Raw genomic sequence first — 25,051 nt, forward strand, 5'->3', positions numbered from 1 at the left:
AGGCAAGGAGGGTGGGGGCAGTCCTGATCTCTGGGGGGAGCTGGTTCCAGAGGGTCGGGGGCACCACAGAGAAGGCTCTTCCTCTGGGTCCCGCCAAACGAGGGACCCACAGCAGGCCGACTCTATGGGACCTAACCGATCGCTGGGATTCGTGCGGCTGATTGCTTGTGCAATTCATGCAAACGTACCATGTATCGTGCACATACCATTCATGCAAATTGAGATTGACACCCCTGTTCTAGTTGAAAGGCAGGTTGTAAGCTAGTGAATTATGAGCCAGAAGATGGCTCACCCCCTAGCAGAGACCCCCCACTCCCCCCTGCCTCTGTTTCATGGCTCTGCAGCTTCTTCTGGCCACGCGGCACAGGGCAGGTGAGCAGTAAAAGCCACACCTGCAAGGCAAGGATGCCTTGGAGGGCATCAAACCTGTTCAGAGCCCCTCAAAAATTAACCCCATCGATTCTGACATCACCAGTAGACAGTGCTTGCTCTCCAGCTGAACAGCAAGGATGGCAAAAGTAGAGGGGCTTCAGACCAACGTTGCCCCCCAGTCTGCGGGCAACTGGCCCACCTGCCTCTTGCCTCCTGCTCCCGGTTCAGTGGAAACGTTCAGCGCAGCTTCTCACCTGCCCAGCTAAACATTTGCATCGTGGTGTGTAATGGGTGACCAAGCACACATTCCTGAATTGGAGATTCAGACGGTGCTCCAGCATTCTTCCCAAAGGGTTCCACGGACTCCTCGGGCGCAAGTCTCAAGCAGGATGAACGCACTCCAGCAAGTGGTACAGTCTTACGTTTTATTTGGGGGGGGGGGGGGTCAGCTATTGGACGTAGCGATTCTTCCAGGAATCCATAGGACATAGGGTGTGTGTGTGGAGGTTTATTTTGTTTGTCTGTCTGTCTGTCTGTCTGTCTGTCTGTCTATCTATCTATCTATCTATCTATCTATCTATCTATCTATCTATCTATCTATCTCTATCTATCTATCTATCTATCTATCTATCTATCTATCTATCTATCTATCTATTTATTTGATTTGTATGCCGCCCCTCTCTGCAGACTCGGGGCGGCTAACAACAATAAAAAAGACAATGTAAACAAATCTAATATTAAAAATGATCTAAAAAACCCCCAATTTAAAGAACCAATCATACATACAAACATACCGTGTATAAATTCTATAAGCCTAGGGGGAAGGGAAATTTTCAATTCCCCCATGCCTGACGACAGAGGTGGATTTTAAGGAGCTTGCAAAAGGCAAGGAGGGTGGGGGCAAGTCTGATATCTGGGGGGGAGCTGGTTCCAGAGAGTCGGGGCCACCACAGAGAAGGCTCTTCCCCTGGGTCCCGCCAGACAACATTGTTTAGTCGACGGGACCCGGAGAAGGCCAACTCTGTGGGACCTAACTGGTCGCTGGGATTCGTGCGGCAGAAGGCGGTCCCGGAGATATTCATTCCTCTCTCGTCTGGAGAAGCCCAGGAAGCTCCTCACCCTTCAGGTACAGTGATACCTCGTTTTTCGCGGGGGATGCGGTCCAAGACCACCCGTGAAAAACGAATTTCCGTGAAGTAGAGGAAAGATATTTTTTTAATGTATTTAACGAGTATTTGGACTTTTAAAGAGGAAGAGCCTTCTCTGTGGCAGCCCCGGCCGTCTGGAATCAACTCCCCTCGGAGATTCGAATTACCCCTACTCTTCCCGCCTTCTGCAAGATGTTGAAGACCTATCTTTGTCGCCAGGCATGGGGGGGAATAACTATTTCCCCCTCCATTACCACCTTTTTCTGACTGTAATATATGAGAATGGGGTGACTGTGTAGTAATGATCGTTTTTAATATTTACGGGTTTTAAATTCGTTTTTTTTAAACTTATATTGGATTTGTACTTTGTATATTGTATTGTTGTTGTTGTGAGCCGCCCCGAGTCTTTGGAGAGTCTTCGGAGAGATTAAAATCTAAATCTAAATCTAATCTAAAACCCACCCTTTGCATTAAACCGTCATTCTATAATGTTTCTCAGCTGGAACTACATGGGATAGCCTACCAGTTTCTTTAATAGAGTACAATAGAACTGTAGAAGAATTTTATGAATTTTTAATGGATTTAAATTTTTTAATGGATTTAATGGATTTAAGCCCCCTTTGAAAACCCATGAAATAGCGAATCCATGAAAGATGAACCGTGAAGTAGTGAGGGATTATTGTATTTAACGTTCCCCATTCCTGAAAGGCAGGGGAATCCCACAAAATCTCTGAACAACCATCAAATTCTTTTGACGAGGTCAGTCGGGAGCTGCCGGTCTCAGCTCTTCCCTTTGGCCCCATCCAATGTGGCCGGTCACTTCCCAGGGTCTTCCCAGCCGTTCAGGTAAAGCTGTAGGCCCCCCCACACACACACAAAAGGAGGCAGCCGTTTCACGGGCTCCCAGCTGAATCTTGCGAGTTGGGGAGGAAGGGGGCATTTTTCATTTGATTTTCTGTATTTTATCTTAGGATGGATATATGTTTATTCCAGGCATGTTTAAATTCAGTTACTGTGGATTTACCAACCACGTCTGCTGGAAGTTTGTTCCAAGGATCTACTATTCCTTCAGTAAAATAATGTTTTCTCATGTTGCTTTTAATCTTTCCCCTAACTAACTTCAGATTGTGTCCCCTTGTTCTTGTGTTCACTTTCCTGTTAAAAACACTTCCCTCCTGAACCCTATTTAACCCTTTAACATATTTAAATGTTTCGATCATGTCCCCCCTTTTCCTTCTGTCCTGCAGACTATACAGATGGAGTTCATTAAGTCTTTCCTGATACGTTTTATGCTTAAGACCTTCCACCATTCTTGTCGCCCATCTTTGGACCCGTTCAATTTTGTCAATATCTTTTTGTAGGTGAGGTCTCCAGAGCTGAACACAGTATTATTCCAAATGTGGTCTCACCAGTGCTCTATACAGCGGGATCACAATCTCCCTCTTCCTGCTTGTTATACCTGTAGCTATGCAGCCAAGCATCCTACTTGCTTTTCCTACCGCCCTAACTTAATACAATCAGCACTGCGTTAAATCCATAATAATGAGTTCCTTTGTTTTTTGTTTTTTAAAAATAATCTTTATTAAGTTTTAAAATAATAAGATAACAGAAAACAACATAAAGTAAATCAACAATACATAAGATAATGATTAGTACATTCAAATCATATAACATAAGATAACCTAATCGTGGGGATAACAGAGAAAGAAAAAGAAAAAAGAGGGGATAAGCAATAAAAGAAAGAAATATTGGGAAGGGGTAGAATAGAAGTAATAATAAACATGCCTGGGATAAACTTATATCCATTGTAAGATAAAATACAGGAAATAGTATAAGGGCAGACTAGATGGACCATGAGGTCTTCTTCTGCTGTCAGTCTTCTATGTTTCTTCTAATGAAAAGAAAGATGCAGAATGGAAAAGAAAAAAGAGAGGATGACAGAGGTAGAAGAGGAACCATCTACTTGGCTGGTATCGTGGTTCACTACGACATCAGATTTGAAGATGTAGTTGGAGTACTATTTCCCTTCTTGGTGTTTTGAAGATTTATTCCTAATTTGTGTTGGGCACTGCATTAAATCCATAAGAATAAGCTCCTTTGTAACTGAATAGAAATTTAATTTACATAGTTAGAAAAACTACGTACAGTGGATATGGGACCCCTGTTTAACATGCCAGGTTTTTGATATGTAAAAATATCAGATCTAAGACAAATAACCTCAGAATATTTTCCATCTTTAATATAACATGTTAAACTACAATTGAAAAACAAACTGAAATATTTTAGGATAAAAATGATAATTTTAAACTTACAATAATGTGATTGCACAAAATTGCTACTAATAAGCTTTGTTGAAGCACCTTTTGATTTTATGAGAGCATCCAGGGTAAGCAGCATCTCAGCATGGCACCAACCAACCAAGTTTAAAAAAATTGGGAACCAACCAATTTTCAATGGGATTCAAGCCGGGCCTCTGCCGGGCCATTCCAACACTTATCTTTTGTTGGTTTGGAGGTATTCGTTTTGGGTTGTTGTTGTGTTGAAAGATGAAATTCCTTGCCAGTTGTCCCAACTTGCTCAGTTGCAAAAGGTTAGCCGAAAATGCACGTTACTAAATGTTCTGCCGGCGTGTCTCAACCGACAGGGTAATTAGTCCAGGAAGACACACACCACACGATAAAAGGAAGACCCAAAAGTTTTTATAAACAGAAAAAACAGAAACAGTTCCCTTTTTAAACGTCAAAGGGATTTTCTGGTACACACAAGGCACAGGTGAAATGAAATCCAATTGCTCACCCAATAACTGGGAAATTGAGTCCAATTCTAAAGTCCAGAGAGTCCACACACAATCTTGAACAGCACAAAAACCACGATCTTGACGAAACAATGAATCAGATAAACTGCCATGAGGCTAAAACACCAGGCTGCACTTTTATCTGTAGCACTAATTACAGCAGCCCCACCCAACCACAGGTGGCCTCATTTTCTCTTGTAATAATCCTTCAGTTGTTGTCTCCTATGCATCACTCTACCCATGCGTGGATGTGTCATTAATTCTTGTTCAGAATCCAGGGATGATACGGATGATTGATCTCCTCCTGGGCTGTCTGCCAAACTCCCCTCTTCCCTGTCACTCATGCTTCCTAGGTCATAGGAGGCTTCGTCGGCAGATTCCATCGGGAGCAAAACAGGCCTGCGGCATGTGGATGTTTCCCCTACATCCACCTGCACATTCCTTGGGGCAGGAGCTGGGCCAGAGCTAACCACAACACTAAAGCCAAGTGGTTGCAGAAGAAGCAAAGCTGGGTCTGGGGTTTTCGCGCCCAAACCATTATTTCTTTCCCTCAGTTCTATCTGCCCACCTGGTTATCAAAAAGTGTCCAATTAGGTGCTATCTTGCAACCTGCAACTCCTACACTGCAAGAACATATGGTCTTTGGAGAGTCTTTGGAGAAGGGCAGCATACAAATCTAAATAATAATAATAATAATTATTATTATTATTATTATTATTAAGGAGAAGCAGCTAGGGAAATTAGTGAAATACGAAGATCTAAAAATCGAGCTGCAACGACTCTGGCATAAGCCCGTGAAAGTGGTCCCAGTGGTACTTGGCACGCTGGGCGCAGTGCCAAAGGATCTCAGTGGACATTTGAAAACCATCGGAATTGACAAAACCTCCACCTGTCAATTGCAAAAGGCCGCTTTACTGGGATCGGCAAACATAATTTGCCACTACATCACGCAGTCCTAGGTGCTTGGGAAGCGCCCGACTGGTGATGAAATACGAAATCCATAATAATAATAATAATAATAATAATAATAATAATAATAATAATAATAATGACTACATATCTCAATCAGGGCAAATCAATAGATGCAATTTACATTAACTTCTATAAATGACTTCGACTAAGTGGTTCATGACAAACTACTTCTAAAACTGAAATTCTACGGCATCTCAGGATCCCTACATGGCTGGGTAACGGCATTCCTATCAAACAGACAACAATCCTTTTCTGGCTAACAGCGGCGTACCCCAAGGCAATATACTAGGACTCCTCATACTCTATATAAATGATCTTTGCGATCACATTGCAAGCAATGGTGTTCTGTGGGGTGACATGGGGGGGGGGGGTAGTCACCCCACAGAACAATGAGTCAATCCAGACCAGATATTGTCTGATTCTTTCTGGCTTTGCAACCCTCTGTGTTTGGGGGATTAATATTGGATGCTGTTGTGTTGCTTTATGTGGCGCCAGGGACAATAGCTCCGAGAAATTGCCTGGTTGGTCAGCTGGGGAGCGGGAGATGGCGGCTGCTCCCAGACGCTGAACACAGGTGGAGAGACGTGAGCTGGAGATAAATGAGTGGAAAACAACCCAGGGAACAAACCGACCCTCTTAGCGATACACCAGGAAGACACCAGGAAGTGAGAGTAACTGGTGCTGTGTGAAACTGAGGACGCCGAGGGTGCAGGCCGGTGGGAGCGGTCGGCTCTCGGCGCCGGAGGTGGTTTGCGGAGAGCAGAGGAGCTGGGATGCCGGCTGGTGGGCGAAGAGCAGCAGCCCAGCCCCCTGTACGATGCAAGTGGGTGAGAGCTGCTGGTGCTGAGGGGGACGAAGGAGACAGATGGCCGGAATATGCAGGAAGGAGGCTGAGGCGAGTTGGAGCTGCCCTGTGGAGTGGAGTGTTGGCTGGGATTGGATTGAAAGAACAGAGAGGGCAGAGTTGGGGGAGAGTGAACAATGGAGTCCCCCACCCTCCTCTCCCCTCACTTCCAGAGTGGACAATGGGAACTGAGCTGCCGAACTGCCTATTAAACTGGGGGTATTTGCAAATGTTGAGATCGTTGCTTTGTCATCTCCCCCCCTCCCCCCCCTTTTTCCATCCATCTTCTGTACTGTATTCCCTATTCCCTATCGAATAACATTGAAGACACTGCGCCCCTAGTGGATGACTTTATAACACAGCAGTCTTAAAGAAGGATTTACTAAAGACATTATTATCACCCTGACCTGGATTGACTGATTGATTGATGAATTTTGAACTATTTATTCATTTAAGAACTGATTTTATATTAATTGATTCTAATTTATATTATTGTCTCAGATTAATTTATAAATGACTGGTTAACCTTTTTTAATTAATTAATCATTTTTTTAAATTTTATATATCTTTTAACTATTCTATTGGGGGGTAATTTTAATGATGGATATTTGGGATCAGATGGAAGGTATATATGAAGCGAAGGGAATGAATGATGGGATTAACCTGTGGGATGAGTGGGGTATGGATGGGGTAAATGGTAATTGTAATTTTTATAATATGAATGAGTGGGGTGAGTGGGATGGTATGTATGGGAATAATAGGGTCAGTATGAATGCAGAATTTAGCCTACCTGGCGGTAGAGGGACAGGAGGGGTGGGGGTCATAGTTCCCTCTAAGCTGAGCAGTGAGCAATCGCTCACTTAAAATCATCATCAACTCAGAGTTTTCCAAACCTGTCCAGAAGCCGAGAGGGAAAGTGTGAGAGGGAAGGAGAGAGAGAGGAAGAGAGGGAAACAGATAGAAAAAAGAGAGGAAGGAAAAGAGAAAGAAAAAGAATGGGAGTAAGGAAGAGAGAAAGAAAATCAAAATCTAGTTTGAAACTAGCTCAACTATTTAAGTGGCATTTTGATATTGATAGAGTTGCCCTATTATGAGCTCACTGTTATAGACAGACAGTACACTGTTATAGACAGACAGTTTTCGGAGAGGGGCGGCATACAAATCCAAATAATAAATAAAATAAATAATAAATAAATTTTATTTTGAAATTCTCTGAGACAAAACAGGGTGGGGGTTTTTTTTTGTTTATTTATTTATTTATTTATTTATTATTTCTGTGCCGCCCGAATGGACTGCTGCTCAGACACCATACTTTTCCGCCCCCCCCCCAAAAAAAAATTAGAGGGAACACTGGTGGGGGTACCTTTCTCCGAGGTGACAGAGGGCCAGAATATTTCAGTCTTGCTGGGGAGAGGTAGATATGGCGGGAGCCACGGGGCTAGCCGTTCTGGAGGCAAAAGAGATCGCTGCTTAATAGTGATCCTTTGTTCCGGTCCCATGAGCTCAAATCGGAGCCCTGGTGACGAGTGCAATCCGGGCCCTGGACTCAAGCTGCTGCTGCTCAATGCCAGATCGGTAGTTAACAAAGCCCTCCTCATCCGGGATTTAATCCTGGATGAGGAGGCCGATCTGGCATGTGTGACTGAAACCTGGCTGGGCCCAGAGGGAGGAGTTCCTCTTTCGGAATTATGCCCAGCCGGGTTTCAGATATGGCATCAGCCTCGACCTCAGGGAAGGGGGGAAGTGGCTATTGTAGCCAGGGAGAACCTTCGCCTGCGTAGACTCGTTGCCCCTGAGATTGCGGGTTGTGAGTCACTCCTTGTGAAGTTGGATTCAGGGGTTCAGGTGGGCTTGTTACTCACGTACCTGCCTCCCAGCTGCGTGTCAACAGCCCTGCCTGTGTTGCTCGAGGAGGTGGCCGGGTTGGCGGTGGAGTTCCCCGGACTTATTGTCCTGGGGGACTTCAATCTACCGTCACTCGGCGGTTCCTCTGGATTGGCACAGGAGTTCATGGCCACCATGACAGCCATGGACCTGACTCAAGTAGTTCAGGGTCCAACTCACGAGGGTGGGCACACAACCGATATGATATTCCTCTCGGGGCAATTGAATAATGGTCTGAGACTAAGGGGCTTAGAAGCATTGCCTTTGTCATGGTCAGACCATTTTCTACTGCGGCTTGATATCCCGGCTCCAATCCTCCCCCGCAGGGAGGCGGAACCAATTAAGAGGTTCTGCCCCAGACGCCTGATGGACCCTGAGGGCTTTCAGAGGGCGCTTGGGGTTTTACCAGATTCACTTGTCCACAGCTCGATGGAGTCTCTTGCTGAGGCCTGGAACAGGGCTGCAGTGGAGGCTCTCGACCGAATTGCGCCTTTGCGGCCTCTTTGTGGCACTAGACCCCGTAGAGCCCTGTGGTTCAACAAGGAGCTCCGGGAGTTGAAACGCCAGAAGAGACATCTAGAGAAGTGATGGAGGAAGATTAAGTCTGAATCTGACCGAACACTTGTAAGAGTTTTTATTAAGACCTACAAAGTGGCGCTCAAGGCGGCAAGATGCACGTACCATGCCGCCTTGATTGCATCAGCATTGTTTTGAATTTTCAAACGTGTGTGTGTCTGAAATTTGTACCTGTGAATTTTTGGGAGGAGTCTACAGAGAGCCCGACAGAACAGCACTAGAGCGGACCCTAAACTCCTACCGAGAGCGGCTGAGCACAGAAACCATGCAAACACTCCAGCGCAGTGACTGTGGTGCACCGTGTTGCCGTAAAGCAAACAATTAGGGGTCTGTGGAGTGGGTCTGGGTGTTTGGGTGAGGCCAGGGTCTGGGTCTTTACAGTATTGGGTTGATCTGAGTTAATTATATTAGCCCAGCCCTCTAAAACCATCCCAATTTGTCATGCTGCCGCATGGCAAAATTAATTGCCCACCCCTGCTCCAGAGGGTCCCCTGGGCAAAACTCAAGAGTCAGGCACAGGGCAGGCCAAGGCCAGGGCCTTTCAAAGAAACTGCCCAGAAGCCAGCTTCGCGGGGGTCAGCTACTCTCTTCTCTCCCCCTACCCACTTTCCCTTGGAGTCTAGCCCAACAAGGGGCACTTGGGAGTTTTCCGCTCTGCCTCCATGATCATGTGTGATTGTTTCCCAGGTTCGAGGTAAGATCCTGATTCTGACCATCTGTGCAGCTGGGATTGGTGGCACTTTTCAGTACGGCTACAATCTCACCATCATCAACGCCCCCACTAAGGTAAGGTGGCCTCCTAGATCGCCTCTCATTGGAACACAGGCCCCCAGGCAGTAATGGGCAGCCAAAACTTTTACTGCCACACTGTGGGTATGGCTTATTTTCTGGGTGTGGCTTGATGGTCATGTGCCTGGGTAGGAGTGGCTTGCTGGCCATGTGACCAGGTGGGAGTGGCTTGAATGATCATCCTCGTTAAGTCCTCAATTTACAACCTCACCAGTGTCGCTTGCTGGGGTGACAATTTGCTTCGCATTTCCCACTTTTTTCCTCTTTCCTCCTTCCTGGCCTTGGGAGGTGGCCGCGTGAGGCTGGAGGGGAGTCTGGCAGGAGAGAGGGAAGCTCCTCCGAAGCCAGGAAGGAGGAAAGAGGAAAAAAGTGATGAGCGCACAGCTGCCCTGCATTTTCTTTCTACATCTTTCAATGCAAATTGGGGGCTCTGGGGTGGAACTCCATTTTTGCTACCCCACTGCGTCCCCCCACCCCGTACGGACAGTAGCCCCTCCCTCCCGCTTGTATGCCATCCAACTCCACACAGACTCTGAGCGGCTAACAGCAATATAAAACAATAGATGTATTTTCTTCCTCCCCCTGTAGTTCATCCAGTCTTTTATTAATGAAACCTGGCTGGACCGCACAGGAGCTGCCTTGGATGCCAAGATGATCACGCTGGTCTGGTCCTTCATTGTCTCCGTGTATCCTTTGGGGGGCCTGGCTGGAGCCCTGATTGCTGCCCCCATGGCTGTGAAGATGGGCAGGTGAGCTGGGCCAGCCTCTCTCAGCAGGAGGGGGGGTCTCCTAGGGTCTTCTAGAATTGGATTCAGCCAGAAGCATAAATGCTGCCAGTGCTGCCCACGCCTTCTGCTTGCACCTCAGGTGGGAGGTGGCTGTGTGAGGCTGGAGGGGAGCCGGGCAGGAGAGAAGGAAGCTCGTCCGAGGCCAGGAAGGAGGAAAGAGGAAAAAAGCAAGGAGTGCTGACACAGCAGCAGCAGCAGGGAAAAAAAGGAGAGATAAGCCGAGACCAGTAATCCAGGAAGTGACAGCCGCCGATCAGCTTCATTTCCGCCGCTGGAACTGTGTTCCACCCCGTCCTGCCTGCTGCCCACCCCTGGCTGTGACCACCCAGCCATGCCCACCTGGCTGCTGAGTCATCCCCTCCCACTAATGGGGGAGAAAAGGCCACCAACATGCCACTCCCTGTGGAACCTCTTGCCACTGGAAGCCACTTGCCCCTGTGGCCAGGCGAGGAGCCCCAGGAGCAGCCGTGATGCTGGGGGGCAGCCACAAGAGGCCCAGGAAAGAGGCAGACGGACCGAAACAAGCCTTTGAACCTTTTCTCCCTTTGTTCCCCTGAAGGAAGAAATCTTTACTGCTGAACAACGCATTCGTGGCCCTGGCTGCGCTGCTGGCGGGATTCAGCCGGGTGGCGAAATCTTTCGAAATGATCTTGCTGAGCAGGTTTTTTGCGGGCATCAATTCTGGTACGTTCAAGACATTTCACATGCAGCATTGTGACAAGCAACCTCTGCTCTCTGACCAGGGTTTGTTCCTTGAAGATCAGCCGGGGCTGCAACCTGGAGCCTGTTCTGTCGGGCTCTCAGGTACAAATTTCAGACACACACACACGATTGAACATTCAAAACAATATTCTTTATAATGAAAATTCACTTAAACTAAGCCCTCTTTTGGTATAGCAAAGAGCACTCGTCTCCAAACAAACTGGTAATTTGTACAAGTCCCTTATCAGTTCTGTGATACTTAGCTTGCAGCTGTGAGGCAATTCACAGTCCTTCTTCTTTCACAAAGTGAAACACATTTTGCTCTGGTTTAGTTTCAAAGCGAGGAAAAATCAGCACACAAAAGGTCGAAGTCAGCAAAGCAGTCACGAAACACAATGATCAGATAATCCTCCACAATGGCCAAACCCACAGGCTGCTATTTATAGCATCCTGACTAATTACCCCAGCCCCACCCAACCACAGGTGGCCTCATTTTCTTTGATAATAATCTCTCAGTTGTTGTTGCCTATGCATCGCTCTCCGCATGTGTGGCTGTATCATTAACTCTTATTCTGAATCCAAGGAGGAGCTGGATAATTGATCTCCTTCTGAGCTGTCTGCCACACTCTCCTCCTCCCTGTCACTCATGTCTTCTTGGTTAGAGGAGCCTTCATCAGCAGATTCCACCAGGGGCAAAACAGGCCTGCAGCATGTGGCTGTCTCCCCCACCTCCACAGTCTTTGGGGCAGGAGCTGGGCCAGAGCTAATCACAACAGAGCCAAGAATCCATCAGAAACCATCTGCTTTTCTTTCTCCATCTTTGCCTTCCAATGCAAGTGGGGTGGGCAGGGGGAGGATCTCTCTGTTGCTTTCAATACTATTGACCTCGGTATCTTTTCTGGCTGGCTCTGTGGATTGGGCATGGAGAGACAGGACTTTGGGGTGGTTCTCTTCGCTGGGGTGGGGGGAGGTTCCACTATTGTTGGCTAGGATACATTGATGATACCCAATTGTGTCTTTTAACACCAGACTGGCCAAAGGAGTTTGTCAAGATGGAGGGAGATTGTGATCCCCTTATATAGAGCGCTGGTGAGAGCCCATTTGGAATACTGTGTTCAGTTCTGGAGACCTCACCTACAAAAAGATATTGACAAAATTGAACGGGTCCAAAGACGGGCTACAAGAATGGTGGAAGGTCTTAAGCATAAAACCTATCAGGAAAGACTTCATGAACACAATCTGTATACTTTGGAGGACAGAAGGAAAAGGGGGGACATGATCGAAACATTTAAATATGTTAAACGGTTAAATAAGGTTCAGGAGGGAAGTGTTTTTAATAGGAAAGTGAACACAAGAACAAGGGGACAAAATCTGAAGTTAGTTGGGGGAAAGATCAAAAGCAATGTGAGAAAATATTATTTTACTGAAAGAATAGTAGATCCTTGGAACAAACTTCCAGCAGACATCAAATATATTTGATTATCCACATAACTACAGCGGGCAGGTTAATTTATGTCCAATATTGGAAGAATGAAGCTATTCCTGAGGAGGAAGAGATCATAGAAAAGGTCATACTTTGCACAGAAATTGATAAGTTAACGTTAGAAATCAAAAATAAGGAAGAATCTGACGTGTACAAGTGTTGGGAGAGGTTCTATTGGTGGTTAGAAAAAAAGAAAAAAACGTGGTAAATATACAATCAGAATAATATTTAATTGACAAAGCTATTGCCTGGTATTAGAATTTATTGTTAATATAAAGATATAGAATGTTTTTTTACAATTTAAGATGTGTATTTCCCCCCCCAAAACTGGCATATGCAAATAACTTAACAGAGCTATAATAGAATGTTAACATAGTTGGAACCATTTTTCCTGTAGAATATGCTGCAAATCTGTCCAAATACTGTTCGTTTTTCTTTGTTTTTTCTTTTTGTTCTTTTTGTTTTTTTCTTTTCTTTTTTAAAATGTATTAGTGTCGTTTTATGTTTTGAATGTATATATACATACATATATATACATACTAGAGGCAAAAAGGAGCTGTGACGTTCCTTCAATATACCAGGGTGATCCAACAGAACAAAAAAACATATAGCCCTATCCTGGTACAAAGCTGAAGGGATCAGATCTGGTGGCCTAGATGTTAATTCTCTGCCTTACAAGGCAGAAGCCCCAGGATCAAATCCCAGTAAGGGTATGGCTAGCTGATGAGGCTAGAACAAGGCCGAAATAGTGCTATCCTAGTCTCCCTTAATTTTAAATATTCAGCAAAAACATGTGATATATATAATAAAAAAAGAAAGTTCACTCATTTAGCATGGAGAGCCATGGCTGACCAATCCCTGTTGCCAAAACCCAAGCGGTCATAATAAATGTCATAAAACAAATATGTTTCCTTTCCGTACAGGGGTGGCCATGAGCATTCAGCCCATGTACCTGGGGGAAAGCGCGCCTAAGGAGCTCCGGGGAGCTGTGGCCATGACGTCGGCATGTTTCACAGCCCTTGGCCTGGTGCTTGGCCAGGTGGCCGGCCTCAGGTGAGACACGAAGGTCTGGGGGAACCTGGGGTCATCGACAAGGCACACCCTTTGCCAGGGGCCTGCTGTAGGGCAGCCAGGGCTGGGCTGTGCACTGCATCTTAAACAAAACTCGAGCAATGGAAAGCCACCAAGTGGACAGATGCCCTGCCTTGGAAGCTCCTGCCCAAGCCCAGGAAGCACAGGGAAGGGCCTGTGGCCTCTCTTTTGTATGGACTTATGGAGAGACATTGCCGTGATGACAATTGGCAAGTAAGTTGACATTGTTCAGTTCTGGAGACCTCACCTACAAAAAGATATTGACAAAATTGAACGGGTCCAAAGACGGGCTACAAGAATGGTGGAAGGTCTTAAGCATGAAACCTATCAGGAAAGACTTCATGAACTCAATCTGTATAGTCTGGAGGACAGAAGAAAAAGCGGGGACATGATTGAAACATTGAAATAGGTTAAAGGGTTAAATAAGGTTAAATAGGGAAGTGTTTTTAATAGGAAAGTGAACACAAGAACAAGGGGACACAATCTGAGGTTAGTTGGGGGAAAGATCAGAAGCAACATGAGAAAGAGTAGTAGATCCTTGGAAGAAACTTCCAGCAGACATGGTTGGTAAATCCACAGTAAATGAATTGAAACATGCCTGGGATAAACATATATCCATCCTGTTCTGCCGGTGTGTCTCAACCGCCCGTAATTACAGGGTAATTAGTCCAGGAAGACACACACCACATGATAAAAGGAAAACTCAAAAGTTTGTATAAATAGAAAAACAGAAACAGCTCCCCTTTTAAATGTAAAAAGGATTTTCTGGTACACACAAGCACAGGTTAAATGCAGTCCAATTGCTCACCCAATAACTGGGAAATTGAGTCAAATTCTAAAGTCCAGAGAGTACACACACACAATCCTGAAGAGCAAAAACCACGATCTTGATGAAACAATGAATCAGATAAACTGCCATGAGGCTAAAACACCAGGCTGCACTTTTATCTGTAGCACCAATTACAGCAGCCCCACCCAACCACAGGTGGCCTCATTTTCTCTTGCAATAATCCTTCAGTTGTTGTCTCCTATGCATCACTCTACGCATGCGTGGATGTGTCATTAATTGTTCAGAATCCAGGGATGATACAGATGACTGATCTCCTCCTGGGCTGTCTACCAAACTCCCCTCTTCCCTGTCACTCACGCTTCCTTGGTCAGAGGAGACTTCGTCATCAGATTCTACTGGGAGCAAAGCAGGCCTGCGGCATGTGGATGTCTCCCCCACATCCGCCTCCACATTGCTTGGGGCAGGAGCTGGGCAAGAGGTAACCACAACACATCCTAAGATAAAATACAGGAAATAGTATAAGGGCAGAATAGATGGACCAGGAGGCCTTTTTCTGCCGTCAATCTTCTATGTTTCTATGTTTCTACATCTTTTAAATGAGAGCCTACTTCTGTTTCCATAAGTGACTGTGGATTTTAATGCAGGGAAATCTTGGGAGCAGAAGAGAGTTGGCCTATCCTTCTAGCCAGCAATGTGGTGCCTGGGTTGATCCAGCTGGTGTTTCTGCCCTTGGCTCCTGAAAGCCCCCGCTACCTCCTGATTGACCAAGGAGACCAGGATTCATGTATCTCTGGTAAGCAAAGGTGTCCAGACCAGCAACGTGCCCTGAGGGATGCCCAGAGAGCAAACAGTTATGGGGTTGTTGGTTTGGTTGGTTGGCTGGTATTTATCAAACAAAAATGAGAACAAGAAAAAAAAATACAGGGACAGGGACACCAGGCATGTTAGTGCATTAATGCACACCCCCTCTAACTACTGTTCTGTCGGGCTCTCTGGTAGACTCCTTCCAAAAATTCACAGGTACAAATTTCAGACACACACGTTTGAAAATTCAAAACAATGTTCTTTATAATGAAAATTCACTTAAACTAAGCCCTCTTTTGGTATAGCAAAGAGCACTCGTCTCCAAACAAACTGGTAATTTGTACAAGTCCCTTATCAGTTCTGTGATACTTAGCTTGCAGCTGTGAGGCAATTCACAGTCCTTCTTCTTTCACAAAGTGAAACACACTGTGCTCTGGTTTAGTTTCAAAGTGGAAAAATCAGCACACAAAAGGTCAAAGTCAGTAAAGCAGTCACGAAACACAACAATCAGATAATCCTCCACAATGGCCAAACCCACAGGCTGCTCTTTATAGCAGCCTCACTAATTACCACAGCCCCACCCAACCACAGGTGGCCTCATTTTCTTTGATAATAATCTCTCAGTTGTTGCTGCCTATGCATCGCTCTCCGCATGCGTGGCTGTATCATTAACTCTTGTTCTGAATCCAAGGAGGAGCTAGATAATTGATCTCCTTCTGAGCTGTCTGCCACACTCTCCTCCTCCCTGTCACTCATGTCTTCTTGGTCAGAGGAGCCTTCATCATCAGATTCCACCGGGGGTGAGTGGGTGGCAAAACAGGCCTGCAGCATGTGGATGTCTCCCCCACATCCACAGACCTTGGGGCAGGAGCTGGGCCAGAGCTAACCACAACAACTACTTACCATATTTTTCAGAGTATAAGATGCAGCTTACTTTTGGTGGAGGAAAATAGGGGAAAATAAATCTGCCCACCAGGTATTCATCTGGCTAGCGTCCTTAATCTGGTCAGCTTCAGCACATTATTGTATTCCCTGGTTAGGGCTGGAAAAACCTTTTTCAGAAGGAATAGGAATGAAAACACACCTGCAAAGACTTTGGACTGGAAACCCCCCCCCCCCCCTTCTTTGGAGTGAGTAGGAAGCCAGGAACATTGTTAGCACCAAGTTAGGGCTGCGGGGAAAAAGTTTTTTTTTTAAAGCTACATTCGGAGTATAAGATGCACCCAAATTTTCAGTCTCTTTTAGGGAGGCAAAAGGTACATCTTATACGTCAAAAAATATGGTAAGTATGATATAAGGTCCATGGAAGTCAATTTATGACTGAAACTGTAAAAAATTGGAACAACTGAATCAGGTAGAGCAGTGTTTCCCAACCTTGGCAACTTGAAGATATCTGGACTTCAACTCCCAGAATTCCCCAGCCAGCATTTGCTGCCTGGGGAATTCTGGGAGTTGAAGTCTAAATATCTTCAAGTTGCCAAGGTTGGGAAACACTGAGGTAGAGCATTCCAGACTTTGACCTTTCTATTACAGAAACCATATTTTTTACAATCAAGTTTAGAATGATTTACATTGAGTTTAAAGTGGGTTTTGGTGCACGTATTATTGCGATTAAAACAAAGGAAGGCATTTACAGGTAACACATTGCTACATATAATTTTGTATGCAATGCCCAGGTCGGACCGCAAGCATCACAATTCTAAGTTATCCAAACTGAGGATTTCAAGCCTCACAGCCTGGGGGATTCTCTTGTATGCAGAAGAGTGAGGGACTTTTCCTGAAGTACTTCTGAACCCGCATGGGAGGCAATAGAGTTGTGGGGGAAATCGGACTCATTACATGAGGCCATTTTATGTCCTGTGGCCATTTCAGTAATCGTTGTAGCCAGTAATGGGCAGGCAAAAGTTTTACTGCCACACGGTGGGTGTGGCTTATTTTGTGGGTGTGGCTTGATGGTCATGTGACTGGGTAGGAGTGGTTTGCTGGCCATGTGACCAGGTGGGAGTGGCATGAACGATCCTCATCGTTCAAGTGAAGTCCTCAACTTACAACCTCCCCAGTGTCGCTCTCTGGGGTGATAATTTTATTCGTGTTTCCCAGGCTCTCCTTCCTGGGTCGCCCCTATCCACTCAGGATGGATAGCTAGGCAAACAGGTGCCAATCAGCTGTTGAGAAAAGAGGGGGAAGGAAATGGCCCCCCTGCCTTTTTCCGAGAAGGAGGAAGAGGATGGGAGGGGGGGATAGTCAACTGGAGCTGGGCACACAGCTTCATTTCCGCCGGTGGAACTGCGTTCCACCCCGTCCTGCCTGCTGCCCATCCCTGGTTGTAGCCCGCAGGCGTTGTGCTTTCCCCCAAAGGGAACTTCACATGAGGAAGGTGGTCCCATCTGGAGGTCAACAGTGGAATCTGTGACCCAGATGTTCATTGCTAATGTTTCTGCGGCAAGAATAATATTTGCACAATATTGGAAAAATGAAAATGTACCAACAGGGGGAGACATAATACAAAAAATAATAGCATGTGCGGAGATGGATAAATTAACAATGGAATTAAAAAATAAGGAAGATTTGGAATATTATGAATCTTGGGAAAGGGGGGGGCATGTGTGCGCATGCTAGCACATGCACTCACCCATTTGGGCAGGCAAACCAAAAAGGTTTCACCCTCCCTCTGCTAAGGCAACCCATGACATGGGGCTACCTTTGAAGAGTGTTCGGAAACTTCAGATCATCCAAAATGCAACCGGACAAGCAGTTTTGGGCCTTCCAAGACATACCCATATCTCGCCATCACTCCGCGGACTGCATTGGCTGCCAATCTGTTTCCGGACACAATTCAAAGTGTTGGTTATGACCTATAAAGCCCTGCATGGCATAGGACCAGACTACCTCCGAGACCATCTTCTTCCACATGAATCCCAGCAACCGGTGAGGTCCCACAGAGTTGGTCTCCTTAGGGTCCCGTCGACCAAACAATGTCGGCTGGCAGGACCTAGGGGAAGAGCCTTCTCTGTGGCGGCCCCCCCCCTGGAGATACGCACTGCCTCCACCCTCCTTGCCTTCCGAAAGAGTTTAAAAACTCATCTCTGCCGCTAGGCCTGGGGTTCCTTAGATCTTCCCCCCTGACCAATGAATGTTTCCTGGTATGACTGTTGTATGAATTGTTAATGGAAGTTTTAAAATTAGAATTTTTAAACGATTGTTTATGTTATGAATTGGATTGTTTTTGTACTGTTTTATTATGTGTTGTGAGCCACCCCGAGTCCTCGGAGAGGGGCAGCATACAAATGCAATAAAAATAAAAATAAAATGAATCTGAGACTTTCACGTTTCCCAAGAAAGCCAGGGTCACTTTGGGCTTCTTGCAGCTTTGCAGCAACTGAGAGGCACCAGCGACCTGGGATGCGAGGTGAAAGAGATCCTGGCGGAGCAGGCAGCCCTCCAGGGACAGGCGGCTAAAGCGCCCTGGGAGCTGTGGAGTGACCGGGCGATGCGTCGGCAGTTTATCACGGTGGTGGTGCTGAGCAGTGCCATGCAGCTCTGTGGCAACGATTCCGTAAGTCTGGGGGGCTCCCCGCTACTATCCTGCACGCTCTTTTCCCCAACAGGACTGCGAACCGAAATGGGATTCGCCTACGGAACAGCTGGCTTCTCCGCCAGGAGACCGCTGACACAATCCAAGGGGCAGATTAAAATGTGTTCCAGATAGCATCCTCCCCGGCACCCTTTCTTGAGATGAGCTTCAAAGAGAGTTGGGAGATTTTTATTAGAAACATAGAAACATAGAAGATTGACGGCAGAAAAAGACTTCCTGGTCCATCTAGTCTGACCTTATACTATTTCCTGTATTTTATCTTAGGATGGATATATATGTTTATCCCAGGCATGTTTAAATTCAGTGACTGTGGATTAACAACCATGTCTGCTGGAAGTTTGTTCCAAGCATCTACTACTCTTTCAGTAAAATAATATTTTCTCACATTGCTTCTGATCTTTCCCCCAACTAACCTCAGATTGTGCCCCTTGTTCTTGGGTTCACTTTCCTATTAAAAACACTTCCCTCCTGAACCTTATTTAACCCTTTGACATATTTAAATGTTTCGATCATGTCCCCCCTTTTCCTTCTGTCTTCCAGACTACAGTGTTCCCTCGATTTTCGCGGGGGTTACGTTCCAAGACCTCCCGTGAAAGTCGATTTTCCGCAAAGTAGCGGTGCGGAAGTAAAAACACAATTTTTGGCTACGGACAGCCAAAAACTACCCCCACGCACCCTTTTTCAAGGCAGCGCAAGGAGCCGAGCTTGAAATTAGGGCAGGGAGCGACGAAAGTGCGGATGCCGGCAAAGATTGCTTTGAATGTCGGCTGCCCCCGCCCCCCCAGCGCCTCCGGCCCCCTCGCCGCTACCGCCCACCTGCCCGATCCACCCCTCTCACCGGCTTTCTTCGGACACGGGTCCTCCTGCAGCAGCGCTGGCGGCTACGGCTTCTCATCCTCCTCATTCGGCCGGTAGCCGCTCTGAGCGCTTTGAGAATGCCCGCCCCGCCCCTCTCACAGTCCCTTAGGTGAGAGCGCTTTTGTCCCAGCTATCAGCGAGGGGGCTGCAGGAGAGGTGGGGGCAGGCGTTCTCACAGAGAGGGAGAGGGAGAAAGAGAGAGAGAGCAAGAGGGGGGAGAGTGGAAGGTAGAGAGAGAGAGAAAAATGATAGAAAAAGGGAGAAAAAAGAGAAATGAGAAAATGATTGAAGAAGAGAATGACAGGAAAGAAAGAGAAAGAGAGAGAGAAGTAACTCTTGGTGATGACGTATGACGTCATCGGGTGGGAAAAACCGTGGTATAGAAAAAAACCCGCGGAGTATTTTTTAATTAATATTTTTTGAAAAACCGTGGTACAGCGTTCCGCGAAGTTTGAACCCGTGAAAATCGAGGGATCACTTTACACAGATTGAGTTCATTCAGTCTTTCCTGATCAGTTTGATGCTTAAGACTTTCCACCATTCTTGTAGCCCGTCTTTGGACCGGTTCAATTTTATCAATATCTTTTTGTAGGTGAGGTCTCCAGAACTGAACACAGTATTCCAATTGGGGTCTCACCAGCACTCTATACAGTGGGATCACAATCTCCCTCTTCCTGCTTGTTATACCTCTAGCTATGCAGCCAAGCATTCTACTTGCTTTCCCTACCGCCTGACTGCACTGTTCACCCATTTTGAGACTGTCAGAAATCACTACCTCTAAATCCTTCTCTTCTGGAGTTTTTGCTAACGTAGAACTACCAATACAATACTCAGATTGAGGATTCCTTTTCCACAAGTGCATTATTTTACATTTGGAAACATTAACCTGCAGTTTCCATTGCTTTGACCACTTATCTAGTAAAGCTAAATCATTTGCCATATTACAGACGCCTCCAGGAATATCAACCCTATTGCACACTTTAGAATCATTCTTTGCTGCTTAAATTGCAATATGTTTTTTTTATGCTTTACGTTACCATTTTTGTCAGTTTCCTACCTCAGATAAGCAGATTAACTTCCCCTCCTTTGCGTAGCAATAAAAAATAGAGACTCGGTAGCGACACTTGCCGTTTCTTTATTCCTGCAGATGTACTTCTACGCCTCCTATGTGTTCCAAGAGGCAGGGATCCCATACGACAAGATCCAGTACAGCGTCATTGGCACCGGGAGTTGTGAGCTCATCATGTCCATGACTTGCGTGAGAATTTTATCTCCTTTCTTCCTTCCCAGGGTGGTTTTTCTAGATCAGGTGCCGAAAGTGCGTGCACACACACTATTGCGCCTGTGTGAGTGCCCACACCCATAATTTAGTGCCTGGGGAGATGAAAATTGCCTACCCTGCCCCCCCGAGTCCCTCTGGAGGCCAGAAACAGCCCATTTCCCAAAACATGTGATAAACAAATATATATATATATATTTCTATATTTACAGCAGCACGAAGCTTATAACTTCAGCCTGATGATGGTGAATGTGATTTCACCGAAACGTCGCAGAGACACTCAAAACATTACACAGGGCAAAACCCGAACTCAGAACAATCTACATATACATACATACATACATACATACATACATACATACATACATACATACATATTCGTAGGTTTTCACAGGTATATGTATGTAGATTGTTCTGAGTTCGGGTTTTGCCCCATGTAATATTTTGCATGTCTATGCGACATTTCGGTGAAATCACATTCACCATCATCAGGCTGAAGTTATAAGCTTCGTGCTGCTGTATATATATATGTCACATGTTTTGGCTGAATTTAAAAATTAAGGGAGACTAGGATAGATCTATTTCGGCCTTATTTTGGCCTCATCAGCTATCCATACCCTCACTGGGACTTGAACCTGAACCTTTGCCTTGTAAGGCAGAGAATTAACCTCTAGGCTACAGTATCCAATCCCTTCAGCTCTGTACCAGGGAAGGATTACATATTTTTGTGTCAAATCACCCTGGTATATGGAAGGAACATCGCAGCTCCTTTTTTGCCTCCTAGCCCAACCCAGGGCCATTTCCAAGGCAGTTAATTTATTAATTTAATTTTCTCCCTTAATTTTCAAATTCAGCCAAAACATGTGACACATACAGAATATAGTTTGTCGGCTATTAATTAATTTATTTATTAGATTTGTATGCCACCCCGAGTCTACGGAGAGGGGCGGCATACAAATCTAATAAATAAATTAATTAATAGCCGACAAACTATATTCTGTATGTGTCACATGTTTTGGCTGAATTTGAAAATTAAGGGAGACTAGGATAGATATATTTCGGCCTTATTTTGGCCTCATCAGCTAGCCATACCCTCTCACTGGGACTTGAGCCTGCAGCCTTTGCCTTGTAAGGCAGAGAGTTAACCTCTAGGCTACAGTATCCAATCCCTTCAGCTCTGTACCAGGGAAGGGTTACATGTTTTTTTGTTACAAGAAAAGATTCCTTGGAGCTGTTCTAATCCCAAACTCTACAGACCAAAGTCAAGAGGAGAGGATCGATCAGTCGGTCTCTAGAAAGCACCAGTCTATCAACCTCCCCAAATTTCTTTTTCATCTGTTCAATGGGGGAGGGAAAGAGACTCGCCTGTTCAATTGGGAGGGGGGGTCTTTCTGGGGAGTGCCTGGGTGGGCCGCCCATTAAGGGGCTTCCTTGTAATGCTGCTTTCCAGAACCTTCTCATCGAGTGTGTTGGGCGACGGGTGCTGCTCATAGTGGGGTACAGCCTCATGGCCGCCTCGGCCATCCTCTTCATGGTAGCGCTATCTCTACAGGTAAGAGGGGCTCTTTGTTCCTTTGGGTTGAAGGACCCCAGGCCTTCTGATCTAGCAAGGGTCACATGCAGGGCACTTTCTAATCTGCCCATTTCCCTCCTACCCCCCACCTGCCCACTTTTGGCTTTCCAGGACCAACTCAGCTGGATGCCTTATCTCAGCATGGCCTGCATCTTTGCCTACATCCTAAGCTTTGGCATTGGACCAGGTGAGTTACAAAAGCACCTGAGATCTCGACAGGGGCGTGAAAAATCCACCCTAGATGACCTAGGAAAGGTCAGAAACTGGGCTGATGTTGCCATATTTTTATCTTTCTTCTTAGAAAGCAACCTTTAATTTGCATGGTTTCTCTAGCTGGTGTGACAGGAATTATACCCACGGAGATTTTTGATCAGGCCGCCCGCCCGGCTGCTTACACCATCAGCGGTTCTCTGCTCTGGACCAACTTATTTCTCGTGGGCCTAGCGTTCCCTTTTGTTATGGTAAGCGCTCTCTGTTTATATCTCTGCAAGGCATCAGTTAGTTCACGTGGGATGCAGGAAATTGGAGCGACCATCAGCGGAAAGTATTGTCCTAGCGGTGGATTCAAGCTAGCCCCTTGCTCAAGACTAGGTGTTCCTCCTACACTGAATCCAGTTGTGATTCAAGACAAATTCCTTTTGTGTCCACTCACACTTGACCAATAAAGAATTCTATTCTACTCTACTCTACTCTACTCTACTCTACTCTAGTCTAGTCTAGTCTAGTCTAGTCTAGTCTAGTCTAGTCTACTCTACTCTACTCTATTCCATTCCATTCCATTCCATTCCATTCTTGTTTCCAAATTCTATTCTATTCTATTTATTTATTTATTTATTCATTCATTCATTCATTCATTCATTTATTTGATTTTTATGCCGCCCTTCTCCTTAGACTCAGGGCGGCTTACAACGTGTTAGCAATAGCACTTATTAACAGAGCTAGGCTATTGCCCCCACAATCTGGGTCCTCATTTTACCCACCTCGGAAGGATGGAAGGCTGAGTCAACCTTGAGCCGGTGATGAGATTTGGACCACCGACCTTCAGATCTACAAGTCAGCTTCAGTGGCCTGCAATACAGCACTCTACCTGCTGCGCCACCCCGGCTCATACTATTCTATCCTATCCTATCCTATCCTATTCCTCCTGATTGCTACACAGTCATGTGACCCAGGCTCTCCTCCCCTAGCCGGTGGGCGCTACTTTCTCCTCACTTTGTGTAAGAGAGAGCAGATCGCTCTCCGAGGATGACTTTACAGCCAAACTGGCATGCCCCTGTCGACAGGTGCTTCGTATGCTGACCCCTTTCTTCTCTCCTCTCAGGAAAGCCTTGGCTATTACTGCTACCTGCCCTTCTTCACGGTCTGTGTTGGAACAGCTCTCTATGTCTGGTTTTTCCTCCCGGAGACGAAAGGAAAGAGCTTCCTAGAAATCTCAGAAGAGTTTATTAAGTGTAACTTTGGAGGTCAGCCCTGTGACAGCGCTTGGGGGTGTCCAGAGGAGATTGTATCCACCAGGCTGTAGCTTCAAAAGAGAGAGAACAGCTCGCAAAGAACATAAGAACATAAGAACATAAGAAGAGCCCTGCTGAATCAGGCCAAAGCCCATCGAGTCCAGAATTCTGTGTCCCACAGTGGCCCACCAATTGTCCATGGGGATCTTGAGCAGAAAGAGAAGGCCAGACCCTCCCTTTCCCTTGACCCCCAAGAAATGGTACTCAAGGGAATCCTGGCTGCCTCAACCAACATAGAGGCGGCACATGGACATCCGTTTCAATAACCACCAATACACTTGGCATCCATGAATCTGTCTAATCCTTCTTTGCAAAAACTTCCTGTGTTGGAGCATTTACAACTTCTGGAGGCAAACAGTTCCACTGGTCAATCATTCTGACTGTCAGGAAATTTCTCCTTAGTTCTAAGTTGCTTCTCTCCTTGTTTAATTTCCACCCATTGCTTCTTCTTCTACCCTTAGGTGCTTTGGAGAATAGCTTGACTCCCTCTTCTTTGTGGCAACTCCTGAGATATTGGAAGACTGCTATCATGCCTCCCCTGGTCCTTCTTTTCATTAAACTCGCCATGCCCAGTTCCTGCAACCGTTCTTCATATGTTTTAGCCCTCCGGTCCCCTAATCATCTTTGTCGCTCTTCTCTGCACTCTTTCTGGAGTCTCAACATCCTTTTTACATCGTGGCAACTAAAACTGAATACAGTATTTCAAGTGTGGCCTTACCAAGGCATTATAAATTGATAGTAACACTTTGTATGATTTTAATTCTGTCCCTCTGTTAATGCAACCTAGAACTGTGTTGGCTTTTTTGGCAGCTGCTGCACACGGCTGGCTCCTATTTAAATGGCTGTCCAAGATCCCTCTCACAGTTACTACTGTTGAGCAAGCTACTACATATACTGTATCTGTGAATTTTATTTTTCTTATCTAAATATAGAATCTTATTTTTTTCACCATTAAATTTCATTTTGTTTGATAGCGCCTTATGTTCAAGTTTGTCAAGATCCTTCTATATCTTGAGCCTATCTTCTGGAGCGTTGGCTATTCCTGTCAGTTTGGTGTCATCGGCAAATTTGATGAGTTCCCCATCTATCCCTTTATCCAAGTCATTGATGAAGATGTTGAAGAGTACTGGGCCTAAAACAGAGACTTGGGGTACTCTACTGCAGAGGTCCCCAACCGCCGGTCCGCGGACCGGGACC

General features: G+C 45.9%; 1 protein-coding gene across 4 annotated transcripts; it reads left to right on the forward strand.

Moving 5' to 3' along the window:
* The first annotated feature begins 666 nt into the window (after nt 1-666).
* SLC2A11 (solute carrier family 2 member 11) lies at nt 667-24,825 on the forward strand. 4 transcript variants are annotated; one of them, XM_070762485.1, is made up of 12 exons: nt 667-782; nt 9,278-9,376; nt 9,968-10,128; nt 10,727-10,851; nt 13,276-13,405; nt 14,879-15,027; nt 18,407-18,594; nt 20,639-20,749; nt 22,221-22,322; nt 22,455-22,530; nt 22,677-22,804; nt 23,665-24,825. In XM_070762485.1, exons 1-12 carry the CDS (start codon nt 762-764, stop codon nt 23,863-23,865), a joined length of 1,491 nt encoding a protein of 496 aa, XP_070618586.1. In that variant the 5' UTR covers nt 667-761; the 3' UTR covers nt 23,866-24,825. The 4 variants fall into 4 exon arrangements, with proteins under 4 accessions (XP_070618586.1, XP_070618585.1, XP_070618588.1 ...); XM_070762484.1 differs by lacking the exon at nt 667-782 and adding an exon at nt 5,374-6,181; XM_070762487.1 differs by lacking the exons at nt 667-782; nt 23,665-24,825 and adding an exon at nt 5,374-6,181 and having other exon boundaries at nt 22,645-22,759.
* The last annotated feature ends 226 nt before the right edge of the window (nt 24,826-25,051 follow it).

This window comes from Erythrolamprus reginae, chromosome 10, assembly GCF_031021105.1.
Source record: "Erythrolamprus reginae isolate rEryReg1 chromosome 10, rEryReg1.hap1, whole genome shotgun sequence".
Taxonomy (NCBI): domain Eukaryota; kingdom Metazoa; phylum Chordata; class Lepidosauria; order Squamata; family Dipsadidae; genus Erythrolamprus; species Erythrolamprus reginae.